Genomic DNA, 25,518 nt, shown 5'->3' on the forward strand with positions numbered 1-25,518 from the left:
TTCATAAAGGGATGGTTCCCTAAAATAGTATAACAACTACACCCTTGTGTTGTTCCAAACCTGTATGACGTTCTTTCTTTCATAAAACATAAGGGATAACATAAGGGTGAGTAAATTCTTTTTTTGCATGAACTATCCCTTTAATTACACATAATTCATTACTTTCATTTTGTAGACATGATATATTGTCTATCAATCATCTCTGGCCACAAAAACAGAAATTTGCCCTTGTTGACATGAATTTTTATCCCATACATCCGACCACAGAGGAAATCAGGTCAGACTAGTTTGATTGGCTCAGCAACTTCAAGAAAGGCTGACAGTTAAAAACAAGCCTTCGGTAACAAAGATCCAGTGTTTGCACAAGCCTTCTCTAAGACCTTCCATAAAGGCCAGATTAAGTATCATTACTGAAAAAAATCAACCTAGTGTAAAGAAATGGACAACAGCACTTCCATGTAAATGTGTTGTTTTTAAGTTATATCATAAAATTGTCATTAAAAAACTGCAAACTGCCACATAATTGTGTATCAACAATATTGCATTTAATTGTATTTATTGCAAAACCATTACACACCAATTCATAAAAAAAAAATGAATGTACACTCACTGAGCACTTTATTAGGTACAACTGTACAGCTACTTATTCATGCGATTATCTAATCAGTCAGTCAAGTGGCAGCAGTGCAATGCATAAAATTATGAAGATATGGGTCAGGAGCTTCAGTTAATGTTCACATCAACCATCAGAATGGGGAAAAAATGTGATCTCAGTGATTTAGACCATGGCATGATTGTTGGTGCCAGAAGACTGGTTTGAGTATTTCTGTAACTGCTGATCTACTGGGATTTTCACACACAACAGTCTCTAGAGCAGGGGTAGGCATCCTTTTTGATCAGAGTGCCATTTTTTATTTTCCTGGTCAATGGCTGTGCCTTTTGATTACTGATCACGAAATTGTGTGGAATCTTAAATATTTCTTATATTATGTCATACATTTTTCAAAATCATGCAGAGGGGTAATCACTAGTACGCAAGCAACAGCGAGAGAGGAGCAGGCTAGTTTATTTACATGAAGTTTTTCGCACCTGCATTCCTATCTACATCTTGATATAATCCTTCCTCATGATCACGCAGCGTGTTTTCATCAGCTGAATGGGAGGCTAAACACTATTGAAGTGTGATGCGACTCACGCTGTGCGTGCAAGCCATTCGCACACCACAAGCCGATCAACTATTTAGCCCTTTTCGGTGAATCGCACCTGCTAAATCCTAAAACTTTATTTACAGGTTTAATTTTATATTTTGAGTAGAACCCCACGATGTGTGTTTATGTTTTCTTTTTTAATCATTTAATGTAATTTTGAGTATGACCTTGGTTTAAGGAGGGTGTACCTGTATGCTGGGTTGGAAATTGCAAGGATTAATAGTGGTGTTTTCCTTATTACATCACGTGTTGTTCTGAAAACAAAAAGAAACAAATGAAACACGGAATGTAGGCTGTCATCTGCGCAGCCTGACCGAAGCAAAGCGGGCACGTTTACTCACGGGATTATCCGAACATGGAGCGGTGCCTGCTCATGATGTGCGAATGGCTTGCGCGCACAACGCGAGTCTCGTCACACTTTAATAGTGTTTAAGCACCCATTCAGCTGATGAAAACACGCTGCGTGATCATGAGGAAGGATTACATCAAGATGTATATTGGAATGCTGGTACGGAATTTATATAAATAAAATAGTCTACTCCTCTCTCCCTGCTGGCGTGCCAGCGATTACCCATCCATGCGCCAATGTTGGCACGCGTGCCATAGGTTGCCGACCCCTGCTCTAGAGTTTACTCAGAATGGTGCCAAAAACAAAAATCATCCAGTGAGGATGCCTTGTTGATGAGAGAGGTCAACAGAGAATGGCCAGACTGGTTCGAGCTGACAAAGTCTACGGTGACTCAGATAACCACTCTGTACATGTGTAGAGAGCAGAGAACCTTGAGGCGAATGGGCTACATCAGCAGAAGACCATGACGGGCAATTTATTAGGACCATAGTGTTCCTAATTAAGGGCAAAGTGAGTGTATATCTTCGTTTACCTTTACGATGCATTATGCAAAACAATGTTTTTTTTTTTTTTTTTTTCATCTTAAAAAAAAAATTGAGTGGTGCTCGCCTACGCAAAACTCGTCACCACAATGCTAGGATGGTTGCCTGGGTGTTGCTATACTGTTGCTAGGGTGGTTTCTAGGGCGTTGTTAGGTGGTTGCTTATTGGTCAAAGTCAAAAGAGACAACTTTAAAGTCTCTATGATATTCTGGTTCTGGTCTGTGGCCCTGTCCCCTTTTTAAAATGCAAGTATATGGGAATTTCCATCCATTTTATCACCTGCCAGGCGAGAAATCACTAGTCCGATTGCTAAAAATACAAATAATTATTGCAAACATTATTATTAAACACTTTACAGTGGTTAATAGTGGGATGGTGGTTTGTTCAAATCCCTTACCGTGTATGAGGTATATTATTAGTGATGCTTGCCTTAGCAAACACTTAGTAAACATAGTCATTAAAAGGAAGTTCAAGGGTTTATCAAATCTTTGTTGCAAACGACAGAGTTTACCAAATAAATGCTTACTTAAAGACCCCATAAAATCAAAATTAAAGTTTTGCTGCTTTTAGTCCAAATCTATTAGCTTTAAAGTCATCTATATGCTAGTGTACTTCTAAAAGTTGACAAAATTTGTTTCCGAAGATATAAGCATTTAAAATCTACAGTTTCTCTTTTCCGGCTTAAAAGACTCCGGAACATCCATGACGTTACAGAGGTTGAGAAACCGTCCAATCAAATGCTTTCTAGAATGAGAACACATCCTCCCCCTACAACTCTTCAGCGCATATGGCTGTGTTCTAACTGGTACTGATCATGTCTTCGCAGGGCACTTCGAAGGGAGAACAATCCATGCTGTCAGGTCATTCCAAGCAGAATTTCCAATAAGAATCACTTAAAAAGTTCTGAGTTCTGACAGACTGTTATCACCTATCAGCCATCTGAAGCTCTCACAGTGGAGGATAATTGTCTGAATGGGACGCACCATCATGGGAGCTGGATGTGAGGAAAGTTCCTGGAGTTTATTTATAATTTTTGTGCAGCCGGATGTTTTTTGGGATGTACAGTTCGAGTAAGTGTTCTTCATTCTTTATATTTGGTGTATTGTGATTCAAAACATGGATATATTATCTTTTACTCGCTTGTTTCTTATTTATCTGCACTGGACTTGCACAACGGCTCCAGCCTCGTCGTAAGCAAAGACCGCATGCCGTGTGCGTTTGTGTGCCGTTTATGGATTAATGTAGTCAGTTAGATCATCGTTTGGTTCTCAAGTCTTTGGAAAAGCTGGCCAGAATTTAAATTGCTTCTCAAGTTTCCCTGGTAAGCGGCTCCTACACAAGCAGCATGGTGTAAAAGAGTATGTGTGTAGCTGTAAACTAAAGCTTATTGGCTATTTTTATAAACAGGACAAGTCGTTCGACATGTCCCGCCCCCCACTTCCTGTTTCAGAAGGAAATACGTCAAAACACCAAATCAATTTGCGCTTGTCAAGGCACTTTACGGGGACTTTAAATTTCTCATACCCAACGCCATGACAAAGAACAAAAAACAAAAAGAAAAACATATACACCAATCTTTGAACACCAGAGACATTTAATAGCAGTATCTTATTTACAAGCAAATACATGTGCACATTCATTGGAATTCACTGGGTGACCGCAAAGCTGCATGGAAAAGAAGAGTACAAAAGAGTAACTTCCTGTGTCGTGGATTAGACCCAAGGTGACAAGAGCAGACAAGCCACAGCGAAATCATGCATGATTAGACGGTGAGAGATCAAACGGCCCCTATCGTGGCCACTGCTCAAGGTGGGGGAGAGGCATCCGGACTACATGTATATTCAAAGGATGGAAGAAATGTGCAGTGCTGTTAGCCGCATAGTATAAAAGGAGAGAGTCTGACTGCTTGAACTGGAACACAGAGAGAATACTAAAGTTTTCTTCATTGCAAAACGTTGTCTGCTTTTTGTTTTAATTCATAATGAAACGTCAGTACATTTCTTTGCAATCAATGCATAGCAATTCCTTTTATGGCATAAAGTCACCTAATTTGCGGTCTAAAAACAAAAGGCTCACCCGAAAATGAAAATTATGTCATCATTTACTCACCTTCATGATGTTTCAAACCTGTACGACTTTTATTTCTTCCATGGGACACAAAAGGAGATGTTAGACAGAATGACAACCTCAATCAGCATTCACTTTCACTGGATCTTTTTTTCCGTACAATGAAAGTGAATTAAATGGAGGCACTCAATCCCAAATATTCTCCTTTCGTGTGATGAAAGAAAGTCATATGGAATTAAAACAACATAATGACAGACTTTTCATTTTTGGGTGATATATTCCTTTAATTCACATTTGCTAATGTAATATGCCATTAACATGCCCTCTGGATATACATGTTAAGGAATTCCATGATCGTAATTTTAATTTAGGTCTGTTTGAAATAATAACATGATCAATACAATTGTATTTGTTTGAACCACATCAAAAGTGTCAACTTAAAAACAGTATCTTTAATTTCATGCCATATTGAGGGACAGAAAGAAAGAAAAAGAAGAAAAGCATGGACTCTTTAAGATTCAATTCATTTCGCACTGCCATTCACAAAGAGAATAGCTCCCCATGAATGGTGAGCAGCAGTGACTGGTTGCCTTGTCAAACGTCACCAATGAGAAAAAAGAAAAAAGAAAAGAAAAACAGATTGAAATAAAAGACAAGCAAGACTTCCCCCTAGTGGTTAACAGGGAGAATAGTGCATGCCATTACTACAAATCTCATACACAAGGCTTTTACTACATCACGGACTTGACTGCAAAAAGCACTCAACATCAAACCACTAATAATTTCAGGTATAGAGCTGTTAGCATCCACTACTTTACATCTAGAAACAAAAAGAAAGAGTATCTTTGCCATCAAATACCCAAATGGAATTTTTCGAAAGCAGAGGAAAAACGACTCCTTCCATCGCTCTGGAATTCCACAGTCTTCCTTTCAGATGAGTAGATTACAGATGGAAGGATTTTTTTTTCTTAAATATACTTTCCCCGCTGGGTCCACGGCTCAACGCAGACCCGTAATTGTGTTTTCATTTCCAGCAAGTGACTAGAGTAGATGAAAATTATCATTATTCATGTGCTCACTTTACTGGACTTACTGCCCAGTCATTATTTTCAACTTTGCCAGAGCTGCTCGCAATGCCAAGTCTATTCTTAGTCTCGCTGCTGAACACAATTACACTGTGATCACTGCTGTATGTGACTTGAAACACTGGCATAAGCAATTTGAAGTCAACATGAAGCTTTCACAACCAATTTTACTTGCATAATCTATATTCAATCTAGAAAAAAATGATTAATTAAGGAATTAATTTATTGGATTGTGAAATTAATTGGTTTCTGATTATTGAAAGAAACATACATTAAAAACATTATATTAAAAAAACGTTCCCTTTTCAATACAAGTTAAGCTCAGTCAAGAAATTTTGTTTCATAATGTTAATTACCATAACACAATTTCGACTCATGGCAAAATTCACAGCTACAGTGAGGCACTTACATTGGAAGTGAATGGGGCCAGTCCATAAACGCTATAATACACATCATTTTAAAAGCATAGCCATAGGCTTTATAGCATTGATCATCTCCTAACAAGGCCTCATGTCAAGGTCTGGGTAAATTAGATGGTAAGCAAACAATCAGTTCTCATAGTCAACGTGTTGAATGCAAGAGAAATGGGCAGGAGTAAAGAACTGAGCGACTTTGACAAGGGCCAAATTATTATGGCCAGACGACTGGGTCAGAGCATCTCTGAAGTGGCAAGACTTGTGGGGTGCTCCCGGTCAGCAGTGGAGAGTACCTACCAACAATGGTCTGAGGAGGGACGAACCACAAACCGGCGACAGGGTGTTGGGCGCCCAAGGATCATCAATGTGCGAGGGCAATGAAGGTCTACTGTGGCACAAGTCACAGAAAATTTTAATGATGGTTACGGGAGGAATGTGTCACAACACACAGTGCATCGCACTGCGTATGGGGCTGTGTAGCCGAAGACTGGTCAGAGTGCCCATGATGACCCCTGTCATCATCGAAAGTGCCTACAATGGGCACACGAGCATCAGATCTGGGCCTTGGAGCAGTGGAAGAAGGTCACCTTGTCTGATGAGTCCCGTTTTCTTTTACATCACGTGGATGGCTGTGTACATGTGCGCCATTTACCTGGGGAAGTGATGGCATCAGGATGCTCTGTGGGAAGACGACAAGCCGATGGAGGAAGTGTGATGTTATGGGCAATGTTCTGCTGGGAAACCCTGTGTCTGGCCATTCATGTGGACGTCAATTTGACATGTGCCAACAATCTAAACATCGTTGTAGACCAGGTACACCCCTTCATGGCAATGGTATTCCCTGTTGGCTGTAGCCTCTTTCAGCAGGATAATGCACACTGCACACATTGTTCGGGAATGGTTTGAGGAACATGAAGAGTTCAAGGTGTTGCCCTGGCCTCCAAATTCCCCAGATCTCAATCCGAATGAGAATCTGTGGGATGTGCAAGACCAACAAGTCCGATCCAAGGTGGCTCCACTTCGCAACTTACATGACTTGTAGGTTCTGCTGATAATGTCTTTGTGCCAGATATCACAGGACAACTTCAGGGGTCTTGTAGAGTCCATGCCTCAGTGGATCGGCACTGTTCTAGTGGCATGTGGAGGACCAACAGCATATTAGGCAGTTGGTCATAATGATCTGGTTCATCGGTGTAAGCATTCACATGATTTTAGTGTGATAAAATCAGGGATTTACCTGCATTAAAGCATTTACCATATTACAGGATTTATCAACGTTACGTCATCATGACAACGAAGTTGTAATATTTAATATAACTTTACACAGATATGGGTATAATGTCTTGTGGCTATAATTTAGTGATGGGTCATTCATGAACGATTCATTCATTTTGAAAAAATCTTTTTTATGACTCGGGAGTAATGAGTAGTCTCAGAGAGTGATTCATTTATTTTGTTGTGGCCACAACTGCTCAAGATTTATATTGCATGAATTGTGAGCCTATGCAGCTTTTATGTGACAAATGAACAAAAGACTCATATCCAGTCCAAAGGTGAACTAATAATTTCTGTTCCCTTTTAAGCCTATGTGGCTGTCACGTGACAAATGAACGAAAGACTCCAGCCAGACCCAGTCGAGTGGTGATCATTTTTGTTTCTCATAATTTATCTTTGGCTGCAATATCAATTTCCTCATTCGGACAATGAAAAAAGTTCTTAAGTAGACGTGTTCAGGGAATTTGGCCATTGAAAATTTAACAGTGATACCCCTCCACTCCCCGCTTATTCAAATAAAAAAAAAAATGATTTAAATAGCAGTTGATTCAAAGAACCAAGTTGGTAAAATTATCAGATTTTCACATCACTATTATACTTTTGAAACAGTGTGTATTAACATATATGGACTGGTCCCATTCACTTTCATTGTAAGTGCCTTACTGTTACCATGAAAACTCCGACGTCACACCGCAGGAGACCGTGCTTCCGGGTTCTTTCGAGCAGCAAATATCAATGGTGGAAATAGGCTGTGCTGTAGTTTTAATCATCTTTTAAGCTTTATAGAATGTAATAATGTTTATGTTGACAAAAGTTATTATAAAGGAATATCTATGGTTTACAGTGAAGAAATAGACAGCGCCCATAGACAGCGGTTCTTTTCTGGACTACCAAAAGAACCCGGAAGTGATGGGGCGGAGCGTTTGTTTGTAAACAGTAACTTCATCTATTGGAAAAAATAGATCCATTTCTAATTTCATGTTGACTTTAAGGGTGCTTTCACACTAGCACTTTTGGTATGCACCCGGGGTCGAATGACATCAAAGTTCAGTTCGTTTGGATAATGTAAAAGCTGTTTTCTGAACTCGGGTGCACACCTGCAAACCGCACCCAGGTCCACGTGAAAAGGTAGTCTGGGTTACGGTTCATGCGAACTCCAGTACGGTTCTCTGCTGGTATGAACACAATTGTACCAAATCACGGGAGCGAACCGCTTGTGATGACATATAATTTGTGTCTTTGCAGGCCCGGTCGCAATTATTATGGTATAATGCGTTTCTCCTACCTGCTTGTGTCCAAATACACCGCATTCAAAGAGCAGCTCACATACTTCACATCTCTTGCACGCATCCGCGGGCTCGTGGCAGACAAACGCTAACATTCATCACAACATTGCACATTCAGTGCATCCGCAGGAGACAAACACAAGTGTTGCTCTGTGCATGGCAAGTTTTCGTGGTAAATCCAAAGAGACACACTTTAATACTTCACTTAACACAGTGACGTCTTCTCGAGTTATTACCTAGTTACAGTGGTAAACAGTTGCCGCTTGTACTCACGTTGATGACGTAATCGGACCGCTGTTCAGACCCAAATAATATGATGTGAACACAGACCAGCGTGGGCAGCGGGAAGGGGAGGAAACAAACTCCAGTTTGGTCCGAGGAATTGAACCAAGTGTGAAAGCACCCTAAAATACTATTATTGCTATCCTATAGGAGACTGATATGAACCTTTAATAGATGAAGAGAACTCTGGTCCGAGGGAGAGTAGAATCGGCCATTTTGCGGATCTTGGCATAGTTGATAAAGCCTCTGAGGAAGAGCAGGAAGCCTAAAAAACAGGGAAAAGCATCAGTGCTGCATCTGACTTTCCTTTGAACACTTGACTGAAATGGCATTTCAATTGAGCCATCAAGGTGCATTTTTCCAAAAAATTACTGCAAATCATTGGACTTTCACAGTGGCCTCAAAATTTGCACACTTGAGTCAAACACACACAAATCCCAAGATGAACCGTTTTTTTCTTCCTGTATGGAAAGCCTTGTTTTACTGTACTGAAGTGGTGAAATGATTGACAAAAAGAAACCAGGAATAGCTGCTATCAAATAAATTCATCTTTGAAAGATTTATTTTCCTTTTTTTAATAGTGTGAAATTTTGTAAATATAATGCTAAATAAAAGTTACATTTTTAGCTATTTTATTTACAGTACATGTTGTTTACTGTCATATTAAACTGAGAGTTTTCAAGCATTGTAGGTTGATCTTGACCTACGAGCGTGCTAATAACACATTTAAACTGACGTGCAGATTTTGACAGGAACGTCTCTTCAGCTGAGGTCATTTATGTCCTGATCAGAGTACAGCAAAGAGCAAAATATGTAGAGGGTGTGTTTTGTCTAGTTATACTTACCAAGCACCAGGAACACCCACCACAGCCAGTACTGCCCATCAAAGTAACCAGGGAAATAGGTTGAAAACTGAGGAATAGATATAAAAGAGAGAGAGAAGCAGATGACCAATTTTATCAAGACTTGCATTGTCATGAACTGAAAAGAGTATCACCATACAGGACAGCAGCCTAAAGAACCTTAGAATCTTACCACATTAACACACATATTCTGTTCTGTAATGTTCTCAAATACCCAGCCTTGACAAATCAGTTAACATTACTATGCGAATAAAGCCAAGGGAACAGTACAAGACACAACCTCGTCAACCTTTGAAGTTGCAAGTCAGCGACAAAATGCCCCAAATAATGCCTGTCGCAAACACTTTTCTAGTGTAAGTACTTGAGACATACTGCAACTAGTTGCAGACGCTACAACTTCATGTTATCAAGAATAAACTCTCTTGTTGATTAGTGCCCGAGTTTTTTTAAGAACAAATTTCTGGATTGTTACTACAGTCATGCAGAATAATATTGTAGTTGACCTATTTGGTTTGCGATTAGTTGTGTAAAGTACGCACCATAACGTCGACAACACAGCAAAAACAATTAACTTTAAATGTGCACAGGGTGATAGCCTTCAGTCTTGTAGAACCCTTGGCTTAAAAGTGTGTAAAATCATTAGCTGCAATTCTGTAGATGGTGACATACCCGTACGATAAGGATCCATTTGATGAGAGACAGACCAAAGCCAGAGATGGCACCATAACGGCCGGCTGCTGAGGTCGTTAGGCAGAATGAGAGAAAGAAGCCAATCCAGTTGAAGAGGAATGCCACTGAGAAAAATATGTTTTCAACTTTAATAACTTTATAAAGCTAACAAGACATAGTCTTCATACATCAGTTCAGTTCACACCTCCCATGACAAACTTGAGAAATGAGTTTTTTTTTTCAATATTGGTACCTGATAGTTGATGTACAGTAGCCCAAAAAGATAATTTGATAACATATTAGATAACAAAATATCAAACCTAGTGGCATCTGCAAACTAATAATGCTAGAGCTATTCTCTGACTTTTTATAAGCCATTTATACAATGAATTTTATCAAAATCAAATCAAATCAAATCACTTTTATTGTCACACAACCATATACACAAGTGCAATAGCGGGTGAAAATCTTGGGTGCAGTTCTGAGCAACATAGCAGTCATGACAGTAATCACAATTTACATATCTAATATAAATATATTTACACAACACAATAATAATATACAACGTACAGTATACAATACACACAATATATAATATTGTACAGTATACAATACACACAATATAGAATACACATAGGTTGTATTGTACTGTATTGACATTCAGGCTGTCGGTTGATAGTCAGTTGCTAGTGTGTTGTTAAGAATGAATATAATTTAAGACAGTCCAGTGTGAGATAGTTAGATTAATAAAGTGCAGTGCTGATATATATTGATCGTGAAAGATCAAGAGTTCAAAAGTCTGATTGCTTGGGGGAAGAAGCTGTCATGAAGTCGGCTGGTGCGGGTCCTGATGCTGCGATACCACCTGCCTGCCCAGAGTTTCACATAAAGCTTGGAGGGCACTATTGTGTTGAATGCTGAGCTGTAGTCTACAAACAGCATTCTTACATAAGTGTTCCTTTTTTCCAGGTGGGAGAGAGAGCAGTGTGTATTGTAGATGCAATAGCATCATCAGTGGAGCGGTTGTTGCAGTAAGCAAACTGCAATGGGTCCAGTGATGGAGGCAGCACAGAGCAGATGTAATCTCTGATTAGTCTCTCAAAGCATTTGCTGATGATGGGGGTCAGAGCAACAGGACGCCAGTCATTTAAGCAAGTGATTTTGGATTGCTTTGGTACAAGCACAATGGTGGACGTTTTAAAGCATGTGGGGACCACAGACAAGGAGTGGGAAAGGTTGAAAATGTCCATAAAAACACCAGCCAGTTGGTTCGTGCACACTCTGATGACACAGCCCAGAATGCCGTCTGGACCCGCGACTTTAGGATATTCACCCAGATTACATCCACTATTCACTATTCACGTTCGGATTACATCCACTACAGAGACGGAGAGTGAACTAAACTCTGTAGCTTCGGCCGCGAGAGCTCTCTCCGCGAGGGCGTTGTTATTTCCCTCGAAACGAGCATAAAAATTATTTAGCTCATCCGGGAGAGAGGCAGCAGTGTTCATGGCGGAGTTTTTATTCCCTTTAAAGTCCGTGATGATATTAATTCCCTGCCACATGCTTCTAGAGTTGGTGGTGTTAAACTGTCCTTCAATCTTGTCCCTGTACTGGAGTTTGGCTGCTCTGATAGTTTTGCGGAGTGCATAATTGGCTTGTTTATGCTCCTCCGCGTTCCCGGAATTTAAAGCGGATGTCCACACATCAAGTGCCACGCGAACTTCGCTATTTATCCATGGCTTCTGGTTGGGGTAGATCCATATTGTTTTGGTCAGAACAACATCTTCTACACACTTTCTGATGAAACGCGTTATGCTATCAGCGTAAAGCTCGATGTCGTCATCAGAGGCGGACCGGAACATCTCCCAGTCCGCGTGATCAAAACAGTCTTGTAGCATGGAATCTGATTGGTCCGACCAGCACTGGATCGTTCTGAGGGTGGGTGCTTCCTGTTTCAGTTTCTGCCTGTAAGCGGGCAGAAGCAGAATGGAAGAGTGGTCTGATTTTCCAAATTGTGAGCGGGGTAGGGATCTGTAGCCAAGGGCGAGTAGCAATGGTCCAAAACCCAGTCCCCTCGTGTGTTGAAATGGATGTTTTGGTGGTATTTTGGTGCAATTGATTTAAAATTGGCTTTGTTAAAGTCCCCGGTCACAATGAACGTGGCCTCAGGGTGTGCGGTTTCCTGCTTGCTTATAATCCCATAGTTCCTTGAGTGCCTGGTCTGTGTCGGCTTGTGGCGGGATGTACACAACAGTGATAATGACTGTGGTGAATTCCCTCGGTAGACAGAATGGTCGACACAGAAGCATGAGAAATTCCAGATCAGGAGAGCAGAAAGACTTGATAGAATGTACGTTCCTCTGATCACACCAGGATTTGTTGACCATAAAACATACACCACCACCTCTGCTTTTACCTGAGAGGTCTTTCGCTCTGTCCGCTTGGTGCAGATGCAGACATCCAAGTTTCCGTAAGGTAGATAATGCAGCAGTCCCTCGTTGGAAAGAGGTCCTCGCTCTCAGCTCACATAGCTTGTGGTCCAGAGACTGAACATTTGCCAGTAGACTACTGGGTAGCGGGGGTCAATTTGCGCGACGTCTTACTCTGATGAGAACGGCGGCTCTATTTCCCCTTTTCCTTCTGTGTTTCCGCGGCCGGGCTGCCCAGACAAAGGGCTCCGCTGGCGTGTTTGTAAACAGTGAGTCGGCATTGAGGAATTTAAAGTCCGGGTAAAGTATCCAACTGGTGCCAAGGTTTTTTAGTGCATGCACAGGTGTAGTTCATCATTTATTGAGTGTGTTCTACTAAGTTTGACCACCAGAAAATGTCCAAATACTTTTGAGGGCTAGAGTAAGCCTTATCTTTGGATTATGACTTAGTGGTCGACCAATACATCATAGAGGCCGATAAATCGTCTGATATTCAGAATCGGCATTGGCCGATACATTTTCGCATTTGCCTGATTCGTTTCTCAAGTCGTGAGGGCACAGAGAATCACCTGGAGGCATCTGAGACATGTAAACGACAGTTTGTTTTGTTGTTATGTGCAATGGTATTACTACAATAATAGACCAGCATACAATGTTTTATTTAAACTGTCCTGCGAATCAGAGCCGTGAAGACGCATTCTGATCGAGTTTGATTGACAGATCGTTCATCTTGTTCAAGATATGATGCATTGAGCACTGCTGCAGTATATATAAAAAACACTCTCCCCTGCAGAATGTTCATTTTTAAATTAGTATGATATTTTAGTTTTACCAGCAAAGTGTCAGATTTTCAAAAGATATGGCCAGACGCGCAGTCCACCAATAACGTTAGAGCGACAGCAGAAGGAAAGCCCAGTAGCGACATACAGGGTCTAGTGACATCAAGTGAAAATGTTGCTGACGGTGTGAGCGGGGCTTTAGAATGACACCTAGTGGTGTGGATGCAGCGTCATTCAAAAGCAATAGTTTCTGGTTACCGATTCTATTGTAGAAATTCACTATTCACAGTTAGCCATGATTAATATAATAATCATGTGAAAGTGTCCAATAGCATGGCAGTTACTGAGATTAAGCAAGTAATATTCGGCTGGTCATGTGATTTTAAAGGCAAGGGCACACATACAATCACACCGTGAAATTCCATCTGCGAAATACAGTAATCTCAATGGGAATCCGTCCGGTTGTAAATTTTGCATGAAGAATTTCTCTTCGCGGATTTCATGTAGAGTTCAAGGTTGGTGAACTTTGACAGGTGAACTTTGACAGGCGAATTTGCCGCACTAACCAATAGAAACTTCCTGGTTCGGCAGTGACACCTGTGTGGGCGGTGCTTCGTACAAAGCTACACTGAATATTCACAATGGACAAGAATATCATTTTAGCACTGAGTTTCTTTTAAACTTCACTCCCAGAGTTTAAAGTGCAGCATTAAAAAGAGGCTGCTTGGCAATAGTTTTTTGCTGCTTTCACACGCACTCAACATCCACCCACGCCTTCTTCGACCGCAGAATTTCTCCATGCAAAGGTAAATGTGACCACACCTTAAGCTATGAGGGGACCCTTTCCATGTAGAATAAAACAGTTTTTATAAGGTTACTAATATAACTGAAGTCTTTATCTCATGTGAGTCGTGATGAGTTCATCTATATGTTTCAAAATTACTATCATTTCTTTTGGAGTAAAAATTTTTAATGAAGAAAAAATTACTGAGTGCAACTTTTAAGTGTCCAAATACCTTTTGGGGCCACTGTATATGCACAGCAAAAAATTTGATTATTTTTCTGTGGCAACAGCTGATATTTAAGCAGATATTCAAAATCAAGATAAGAGAACTAAGATAGTTTCTTCTGGCAAACTTCCCTGTACCCGCACCACATCCCCAGAACAAAAATATCCTCAACATGAACCTCATTGCCAGCATTTTGCTTTTGTTTCTTTTTTTGGTTGTTTACAAATTCCTTCACCAGTTTTTGGAGAATCCCGCTTTATAGAAAGGAGATAGTGAACTAGGAGAGAAGAGTGCAAGAACTGTTTCTGAATTCTCTATTTCCCCCTAAAAAAAAAAAAAAACTTACTGAAAAAAGTCAACATGAAAATGCCATCATTGCCTATCCGCAGCTGGTCAGCATCCTCAAAGTCATCTCTTGCCACGAAGTCATCATCCTACAGGAACATACACAGAGACAGATGAAGATCAACTCTGAGAACATGAAAGAGGGATACACTCCTAGCTCACTGGATTACAGGGCTAAAACAAAACACTCTGAAACAGGGGTTTTAAAACAGGGATGTTTATTACATTTCTTGCAGAGTACACACTTTCAAGAATAGTTTGTACTTGTGTCATATCTTTCTTTGGAGTTTGTCACCACTATCTCCAATTTAGCTGTGGTTTTTAAGGCAATATTCTCCATAAAGTAGCTTTGGAGAAAAAAATAAATAAATAATAAAAAAAAAATATATATATATATATATATATATATATATATATATATATATATATATATATATATATTTGTGTGTGCGTGCGTGTGTGCGCGTGCGCATAAAGCTCTATACAAATACATTACAACTGAATTGAAAAGGTTTCTCTTCAGGTTTATACCTCTTACAATACACATCAACATTACACTAGTACTGGGTAGAGAGAGGAAAAAAAAAAAATGCTGCCACTTTAATGCAAAGTAATATTTTCCTGTTAATATTGTAATTTATTTTTGCTTAGTGCAATGACAGTATAAAAGCCAATTATTTAATTTTGCAAACATCACATTGTCTTTGTAATCTCATGTTTACTATTTTTCAACATATACACTATATGGCCAAAAGTTTGTGGACACCCCCTTCTAATTAACGAATTTGGTTATTCCATTAAATCCAGTAAAGAAAAATCTTAATGTTTCTTTATGTAATGGCTTGGGCTTTGTGTGCTTCCAAATTTGTGGCAACTGTTTGGGGATAGCCCTTTTCTGTTCCAACATGACAATGCCCCTGTGAACAAAGTGAGGTCCATAAAGAAATGGTTTACTGTATCTGGCATGGAAGAAATTGACTGGCCTGCACAAAGCCCAGACCTGAACCCCACTGATCACTTTTGGGGTGAACTAGAACAGCAACTGTAAGTCAGGCCCCATCAACCAACATCAGTTCCTGTCCTCACTGATAGCCTTGTGTCTGAATGAGAGCAAATCCCTGCAGCCATGTTACTACATACAGTAAAGTCGAAACCCTTCCCAAAAGAGTGGAAGCTGTTATTACAGCAAAGGGAGAAATTGATGCCTAATGTTTTGAAATCAAATGTTCATCAAGCACATGTGGTGTCCACAAACTTTTGACCATATAGTGTAGCTGTCTTTAAATTTTAGGAAGGGGATCATTATATTAAGGGGTACTTGGCATTGAATTTAAAAACCCCTGGTCTGGAAAACATCATCGGATCTCTGAAAGGACAAAAGGGAGCACTGAACTTCCACAGCATAATGACAGGAGAGGACATTTACTTGATGCATTGGGGCCCATATAATTCACAGAAACAGATCTCACAAGCAAACAGAAACACAACTGACATTGTTGTAGGCAACACTAAAAGATAGATTTTGTACACATATAGATTCAGGCAGGTTGAGGACTTAAAAACAGCAAACATCACTGAACTGGGGGTGGTGACATTTCTGATAAGCTTTACACTAGACCTTGACATTAGATGGAAAAAAAGGGCCAAATTCTGACATTAATGTCCTCACTGCAAATGGGATCACAATTCCACTATTAATGTACACTTTCATCTTTCTTTATTTTTTTTTATCTTTCTTTAAAAGTCCACTTTGACTGATTTGCATTGTTGCATTTTGTACATCCAAGTTGGGAACAACAAAATATTGTGAGCATGCAACCGTGTGATAAATACTACTAGGCATAATTTTATTAGTAATATAAAATTAACAAATACTGTGAATACCGTGATGATTTGCATGCTATTTTTATTTGGCCACAAATATTGCATCTCCGATATAAACCTCAGTAGCAAAAATGTGGACAGGGTGGGGAAGTTCTACTTGGCAACAATCGCTGCTGGTCAAAATGATAGTTCCTCTATTTTAAAAATACTGAGATATATATATTTCTTTTTTAGCTATGTCGCCCAACCCTAGATGGAAATCGTGTCTTTTTGAAGATGCACCCTAGGAGGGTCCAGGATTTCACCACATTACCTTAAATGTTCTGCAAACTCTTTAAACTCCCAAAATATCTCCATGTCTCAGGTACTCCATTGCATATCACTACTATCACGCTTATTAACTAAGACACCAGGGGCAACATTTCATGGCCTGCAAAGCACTAAAACAAGAATGCTGTTATTATAATACTAATCATTTTATCAGACATGCATGCATTATTTTTTTTTTTTTTGCACAACAGAGCTGGACAATGTATAGACTATTTGCGATATATTCATGATTATTTTGCTGGTGGAATGTAATTAAGGAACATCATGAATATCACAATGATGAGGTTGATTTCTCCAAAAAGTCAAACACTGTGACTCTGTGGCACTATTAAAACATTCCTCTGCTTGTTTGAGCGGTCCATCCACCCTGACACAGCAATACTGGCACAACCAATGGTGTGGGTTGGGGCGGGACTTTCTGTTTGTACAACTAATGGGAGACTGGGGGAGATTTTTGAAATCTTTTAGAAAATAGTGATTATTTTTTACAATTTCGTTTGGCAACGGCTGAGTCGTTGAAATTACACACTTCACCTGTTAAACTGTGGTGCATATTTTGGCTGTCACCTGCAATTTTCCACACCTTACACACAAACAGTCGATTAACTGCAAATCATTTTACATAAAAGCTCAATATAGGTGCCGATCCTCTGCTTTGCAATGATACAGCATATAACATTTCATCATCAATAGTTGATAACATATTTTTCCAATGATTTGTTTATCATGCTTTTTCTGGTGGACTTTTGTTTTTCTGGAATTTTGTTCTGGACATCGGAGACAATGTATTATGCAATGCAAGCAAAAAAATGGCTCATTTTGAAGAAAACATCCTAAGGTAACAGCTAATATGGAGTTTGTGGCTACTTTGGGCTTACAGAAGCAGTGATCGGAGCAGACATGAGACGTTTGTATTTGTGGTCTTACAGAGATCATAGTTCACTTCATGACTCTTTTGATAATCATTCGAAATGTGGTGTTAGGGAAAAAAAAAATTAAACAAAAATATATATATATATATATATATATATATATATATATATATATATAGTTGCATTCCTGAGAATAAAAGCTTTCATTTGATGTGACTTGTCTATTTAAGTGCTATGTGAAAAACTTTATATTCATACTCCTGTTTCTAAATCGTCACCTCATTTACGACGCGGAGGATTTCAGGATTTATTTTGTTATTTTATGCATCATAAATGCAAAAGGGATTATATTCTATGAAAAGCTCAGATTCTAAGTTTTCCAATAGTACCACATGTTAGTGCTTCTGGCCGCTCCCACGGACCCACCACCGGGTCCATAGTTTAAGAGGTTAAACTTTAGTAGCAAAAATGCCAATTTGAGTTGGCAAATTTGATTAATTATTGTGAATCAGTTCAAACTTAAAATTAAAACTTTTATTCAACAGTTCATTTAAGTCTTTTTTTTTTTTTTTTTTTAAATGTATGTAGATGAATATTGCTGTTTGTTACGTAATGGATAATCCATTGCCAGGTGAGTGTAAAACTATTTTAATGCATGACGTGCAGACGAAGGGTTGCCTACACAAAATGCATTAAAATTGTTAAGCGCACACCTAGCCGTGGATTATCCCGCTTATACCATGGTCATTTAAAAGTTAAAGCTGTCATTGATTTTTGCAGAGCAAATTTCAATTGGAAGAATACAAATAACAGTTAAATTTATGCCAGTTTTAAATCAGACACAGACATAAAGTAGTGCAATATCACATTTATTTGAATTAATAAAAAGCTGTACGAATAATTGGAAAAGTTTTGTCTTTTGGAGACCACACACTTTATAAAATCTAAGAACATGTAATATTTAATTACAGACATGACAGTAGTACAAGTGGCACTTACAGTACATGATGAGGGGAAAACCATCCAAGACACTTTGAAACCTCCAGACTTTGACCTCTGAGACATAGGTATGGTATCCACTAAGGCTGCACGATTGATCAAAATAAGATTGAAATCGCGATATGGCCTTGAACGATTACTAAACTTAAAAAGGCTGTGTTTTATAAAACCATTTTCATTCAACACTGCAGTCAGCGATGTGTGATCAACCTCTAGTGGTTGTAAGCAGCACATGCTGAGCTGTGCAACAATATTACATTTATCATATTACATTTCAAATCGTTTAGCCTCGTCTTGCAAGACAGCAAAAGAGTGCACTTCTAATTATCTCCAGGTCGGACTATACAGGGCTGATGAACTCTGCAGTCTTTTCCGTTTTTCCTGTAGTGCTTCACCGTTGAGTTAAAGACTGCATTGCATGACTTGAGGATGTTTTGTGATGTGACGGTTAATCCCAGCTCCGGATTTAGTTTGAATAAAGGCATAAAACTCTCATAGAGTAGGCAGCTAGGAGCATTAAAGAGTGATTAAACTGACTGGAACTACCTGTGCATGCATTAAATGGTTTTAACTCATGCATTCCAGCCAGTCAGAATAGAGTATTTGAACAGACCATGGTATAATGAGTTTTGTTTAATTGGGGTACATAAATAAATGATTAGGTATCATTATTTCCTGTGTTCATTTAGTGAAAACAATGTGGAAAACAGGCCTTTTAGTTCATGCATTATACATTTTAAATCTACTTGATGCCAATGACGGCTGTTTGGTTAAAATTATGGGTCCTCTGATTTTTTTTTTTATTGATTTTTTTTTTTAAATTACTATTTAAGTTATTTCGGAGCAAATAAATAAATATTGAAAAAAAATGTTTATTTATATACTGTATATATATATAAATATATTATATATACATATATATATATATATGTATATATATATATATATATATATTATATTGCCCAGCCCTAAGACACAAGTTAGAAATACTGCTGCTTGAACAAGGGGGAAGAAAAGGTTCAGGCCCAAAAAAACCTAAAAAAAAAAAACCTAAAAACAACAGGCCCTTGGTCTTCCTAGATGTACAGCACGTCACCTTCACCATCACACTTTACAGTCTCACACACTCTGTTACTGTACCTCCAGTGCACAGTGCGTTACATCATCAAACGTGTCCAGACGTTCCCTGTGCTGTACGCAAGCAGTGTGTGGCAGAGAAACACAGCAGTGAACATGGGAAACTACATCATATCAAAACAGCATTTCCTGTTAACTGATTTACTGGTGATGTTAAAGACTTTTCTTAAATGGTGTGCTGTCCCAGGGCTGGTTACATTAGGCTTTGTTCACACTGTACATTCATATCCAATCTTAAGGACTGACTGTTCACACTGCAATTTTTTAATTGATGAAATCTGATCCATTTGTCCAGACAGTGTAGTCAGTATCCAGTATATTGACTGCCATTGGAATTACTTAAAAAAGGATAAGGTTGTTCCAAACCCGAATTTCTTCTGCACAAAACGAGATGTTAGGCAGAATGACAGCTACAGTCACCATTCACTTTCATTGTAAGGAATACATTTCCAATGAAAGCCAATGGTAAATGAGACTAAAATATAGCCTATCTTCTTGAGTTAAACAAAACAAAAAAAAAGTCAGGATTTGGAACAACATGAGGTTGAGTAAATGAAAAGCAGAAAGACAGAATTATCCATTGGGGGTTAACTATCCCTTTATTCTTATTTTAAAGGGGTCATGTCATAAGGAATCAAATTTTCCTTGATCTTTTGATAAAAATATACTGATATACTGTAAAAATACTATAAAAACATTGGGGAAGTGCAAATCTACCAATTTTCATATTCGACTAGTCGGTCGGTTGATTGAACGAGTAGTTGACTAGTTGGTGTTAAGCATAATGTATAATTAGGCTCTGTTATGTACATGTGACTCTGATTAGACGCCTTTCAGAGGGATATATACGTACACCATGTGCAGCACTTCAACATGGTAACCAACATATTTTTAACAAATAAATAGACTAAATAACTATAACATCTTGTTGCACAAACTATCAAAGGGGAAAAAAGTCTCCAATAAGGAGCGGCACAAAATCGTTTGCGTATCCTGAACGTAGAATGCTGCACCTCAATGTAACCGGAGTGCTATAAGGCGATCCTTGCTGCACATTCAAAAGCGCACAACAGCAAGATAATATTGCAGGTAAACATCTAGTTTACGACATCAAGCAATTTAAACCTTTTTTGCTGCAACTATTTACTTAATCAGTGTCAGACAGTATCATCAAAAGACTTCAATCTCTCTACAACACCTCACAAATACGGGAACATTACTCACAGCAGAGGATTTAACGTCTAACAGTGATCGTCTTGAAATGTATTCTTGATGCGGCGCTTTGGTTGCTGTAACAGCAGCGGTGCATAGATTAACTAAACCCAAAGCACTAAAGAGACGAAACTTCTAGTAGAGGGTTTTACTGTGCTGACTTTTAATCACTTTTAAGCTCAGCAAACTATAATCACGCAAAAATGCTCTCCAAGAATTTGCGTCTCTCAATTAATGTGAGAACTGCATTTCCCATTAAAACCACCGCTACTAATAATATTAATGTTTGTAGTCCACCCCACTAATCAACTAGTCAGTTAGACAACTAGTTGATTAGTCGACCACCCTGACACATCCCTTAAAAACATACAGTAAGTTTCAGAACTCAAAACTTCCTCCCTAGTCCAAATCTATTCTTTATTGACACCAAGCTGCAAAAGGATTTTTTCTCTACTTAAGTGACATCCTTATGCCACTTGGGGGCCTTCATTAATGCATGACCGCATTTTGTTTTTGTGCAAAAACCTAAACTATCATTATAAGTGAACCTCAAGGAAAATAATAAAGTAAAAAAAATCATTACATGACCCCTTTAAACCAAATATGGATGTAGTTTGGATCAGGTTTGTAAAAATGCGATTTTTTTTCACTGTTCAGACTACAAACAACTAAATGGACTCAAGTCAGATACACAAATAAAATCAGATTTTTGCTGCCAATCTGAACAAAGCCTGGAGAGATGGAGGTTTGTGGTACTTACTCCGCTTGACACCAGTGGGACAGTAGCTTCTGCTTTGGTTCTCTCGGCCTCGTCGTACGATGGCAGCGAGGTGGCTACATTGTAGGACGGGGGCTTGGGAAATGCTGCATCTTCTTTGTAATCAAAATATGCTGGGAGGACAAAAGAATAATCTCCTTACACAGTGATTGCTTATATTTGCCATTCAAGATGCAGTGTATTAAAAACATGGACACTATGGACACCACCTGCGACTAGCTGAAATAATTTCGACTTGTCCCTCAGTATGTAAAAAACAAACAAAAGTAGTGTTTACAGTAATGCACTTACAATGGAAATCTATGGGGCAAGGAATGACACAGTTTCTGAAGTATTGCATCAATCACTGCGATCAGTGTAGTCACAGTCCCGAACAAATTTCTCTTATGAGCCGGTTCATTTGAATCTACAGCCTAAAACATACAACTGCGATCAGTGTAGTCACAGTCCCGAACGAATTACTCTTATGATCCGGTTATTTTGAATCTACAGCATGCAACATTTAACACAATCAGTGTAGTTTAATTCCCAAGTGAATGACTCTTATGAGCAGGTGATTTTGAATCTACAGCACGAAACATACCACGCTGCATTATGAACTAATGACTTTTATCATCCGGTTCTTTATACTGAATCAAAACCTTACTGAACAGCAAGTCATTCATTTCGCCAGGTCCAACTTGTGATCCTAAAAGATAAGTAATTACTGACTGGATGTTCAGATGACAGTGTGCAGAAGAAACACCTGAGTTTTATTGTAATTAGCGGTATTTTATAAAAAAAAAAAAAATAATGAATAACTTCTATAATCTATCTATACATTCTAAAATCACCTCATTATTTGGTAACAGGCTGTTAAATAGGCCAATAAATCCAATAAGAATGGCTTTTCTTATTTTCAAATAGTTCTTCCCCAAAGGTACTTTCGTGAGCGGAATTGTTAAGCAACAAGAAAATTCATTACAATTCCCATCCCTAATCATGACCATATAAAACCGATAAACATAGAAACTTATAAAAACTATAGAATGTCTTGTCACATAGAATTCTGTCAGAGTTTAGGGAATGAGAGGCTCAGGACCCAAATGCAGAGTGAAAACCAAAGGATTTATTAATATAACAAAAAGGTTAAAAAAAAAACAAATCAAAACTCCCACAAGGGGTAAAAAAACAAACACAAACTACCCATAGGGGAAAACATAAAGTAATTACTCCAGGCTGGGGCAGAGGTTACGGGGAACAGGACCGACCGGACCACACAGGAACAGGGAATAACATGAACTGACCAACAGACCAACAAGACTAGATCGACTGGAACATACAAGACCGACTGGAAAACCAGACGAACTGCCACTGGACAGCCAACATGAGGAGGCTAAAATAGGGAGAGAAATCGGGGGACAGGTGAGGCAAATGAACTAATAATAAGCAAACAAGGAGGCGGTGTATGACATAAGACAGAGATGCACGCGGCGATACAGAAACAAAACAAAGCCACGTGCTCTCACAAGACAACAAAACACCCGAATGGCATGAGCGCACATCGTCAAGACAACAAGGCAATGTACGTCCATGCCAGCCGACAAACAAGATGAGAGAATGCGTAGAAACGCCAAACAAAGCCATGCCACGCATTCTCAAACTAAACAATACCTGAGCGTACATCGCGAGGCAATCGACACATGATGCACGCAACAGGCGACAAAAACAGGACACCTGTGCGAGAGTTCAGCCACACACCCGACACCTTAGGCCGAAGTGACCGAACCTGAGCACAACATGAAGACAGCTCGCGCGCAACGTGAGTGTGACGCGAGGCCCACCCGCGTTTGCGAGAGCCAGACAAACTATTGACGCGAGTGCATGCTGCCAAGATGACATAAGCGATGCACCCACGTCAATAACAGACAGACATGGAGCACAAGTGTCCGGATCCTGACACAGACCGAAACCAAACCAGACAGGAAGTCAGTCAGGATCCAGACATCGTGCTCCCGACATGAAACAAGACAGACTGAAGAGTGCACGGCAGGGAATACAACCGAAACTGTGCTCTCACACAAAGACAGACAACGAAACACAAGACAGACATGGGACGATGATGTCACAGTCCTGTCAAACAAAAACCCAGACTGACAGAGTGACAGGACCATGACAGAATTCAATTGAAAGTGCATAACTGTTTTTGTTTGCTTTACAAACTGAAGTATGGGTCAATGTGATCTTCTGTGGTAATCGACAGCATGATTGAGCTTGAACCTTGAATGCTCCTTTAAAGGAATTTTTGTCCATTTCCTAAAGCTCGGGTACATGAAAACCACACCTTTCAAAAACATTAGCACCAAGAACAGCTTGTCGGTAATCATATATTTAAATATAAACATACATCACAAAATTGCTTTCTAAAACAGACTAAAAATTGTTAAAAAAACGTAACCCAAAAGGCATTTAATAGAAAATGATGTGCACACCTGCACTGTCAGCCGCAATACTGCTGTAAGGGGGTGGAGCATCATTGGCCACATGTGGTCCCTCATCCGGCTCCTCATTGGGCAGCTGAGGACACAAAAAGAGCTCTTATGCTACACAAAAACCTGATATGTGCCTCCCAATTGACATGGTTAAACTGTAAACATAACCCTGAAATAATGCCACAAACCCATTCTTCTTAACAGAATGCAGATGATTTTAACGTGTTAAGTTAAAATGTTTACTTCTGAGTTTGAAGTCAGATTCAACACCATGTAAAATAATCCTGAAAGAGCAATACTGTGGAAAACAAGCATGACACTTGACTTTGAGTGTGAGAGACCATGACAAAAGTAACCCTACCTTTAAAATCACATGACTTTCCATTCACTCATCGCGCGCGCGCGCGCACACACACACACACACACACACAATACTCACATCTGTTCCAGGAAATTATTTAGCATTTTATAAGGCTACATACCATGGTTGATTAATATAATCATTCAGTACCACTGTATATATCAAATCACAATGGTGTTACCTTCTGATGCCATCACTGAACCATGGTACTTGATTAGACAGGACATCTTATGTGGTAGAGGAAGATGCTTCCTTTTCAGAACCGTACAATTGTTATCATGTTTGCCGTTGTGTGTAATATTATGTTACATTGGTCTCTAATCAGATATTTACTAACCAGGATATTTGCTACTACATAAACATCATTAAAGCTGCATACGCCTTGAATTCATTTTTAAAAAGCCTCGTTTTGAACAGTGTGAATGTTGAGTAATGCAGTATGAAATGCATGAATATCTATCAAAATAATGTGCAGAAAAGTTTGGCATGGGCAAGAATGTAATGCATTAATAAAAACACCAGTTTCATATTTTCAAATCATTCACTGGTTAAAGACATACATGATCACAGATGAGTGTAATCTATGTGTTATGTCATGGTTTACGTGCGAAATTATTTAAATAACCACGTAATTGATTTAAAAACAGTGCGGCCTACATCCTGTCAGAGCCTCGGTATTTCCTGTGAATAACTGCCGCAACTGCTGTTAACATAGGCCCGACGAGACACGGTAGAGTTCACTCACCTGCTGATATCTCCCACTTGGCTCAGCCATCCTCAGAGAGTTTTTAGAAGATTGAAGAGGATCCCTGTATAGACACAATTCACGCAGCAAAAAATCTGAATACAATTATAAAACTTCGTAATGCCAAAGCCACAGCCCTCCTCAGATCAGATCTGTCACTGTGTATGGCAAGCTGTTTTGA

At 39.1% G+C, this 25,518-nt stretch overlaps 1 protein-coding gene across 1 annotated transcript; it reads right to left on the bottom strand.

Moving 5' to 3' along the window:
- Window positions 1-3,675: 3,675 nt before the first annotated feature.
- LOC127429369 (NEDD4 family-interacting protein 1-like) lies at window positions 3,676-25,518 on the bottom strand. The gene is made up of 8 exons (XM_051678361.1): window positions 25,338-25,518; window positions 24,232-24,316; window positions 21,743-21,873; window positions 14,610-14,697; window positions 10,043-10,167; window positions 9,356-9,422; window positions 8,676-8,775; window positions 3,676-5,207 (listed from the first exon to the last, which is right to left on the bottom strand). Exons 1-7 carry the CDS (start codon window positions 25,365-25,367, stop codon window positions 8,678-8,680), a joined length of 624 nt encoding a protein of 207 aa, XP_051534321.1. The 5' UTR covers window positions 25,368-25,518; the 3' UTR covers window positions 3,676-5,207; window positions 8,676-8,677.

This window comes from Myxocyprinus asiaticus, chromosome 38 (genome assembly GCF_019703515.2).
Source record: "Myxocyprinus asiaticus isolate MX2 ecotype Aquarium Trade chromosome 38, UBuf_Myxa_2, whole genome shotgun sequence".
NCBI classification, from domain to species: domain Eukaryota; kingdom Metazoa; phylum Chordata; class Actinopteri; order Cypriniformes; family Catostomidae; genus Myxocyprinus; species Myxocyprinus asiaticus.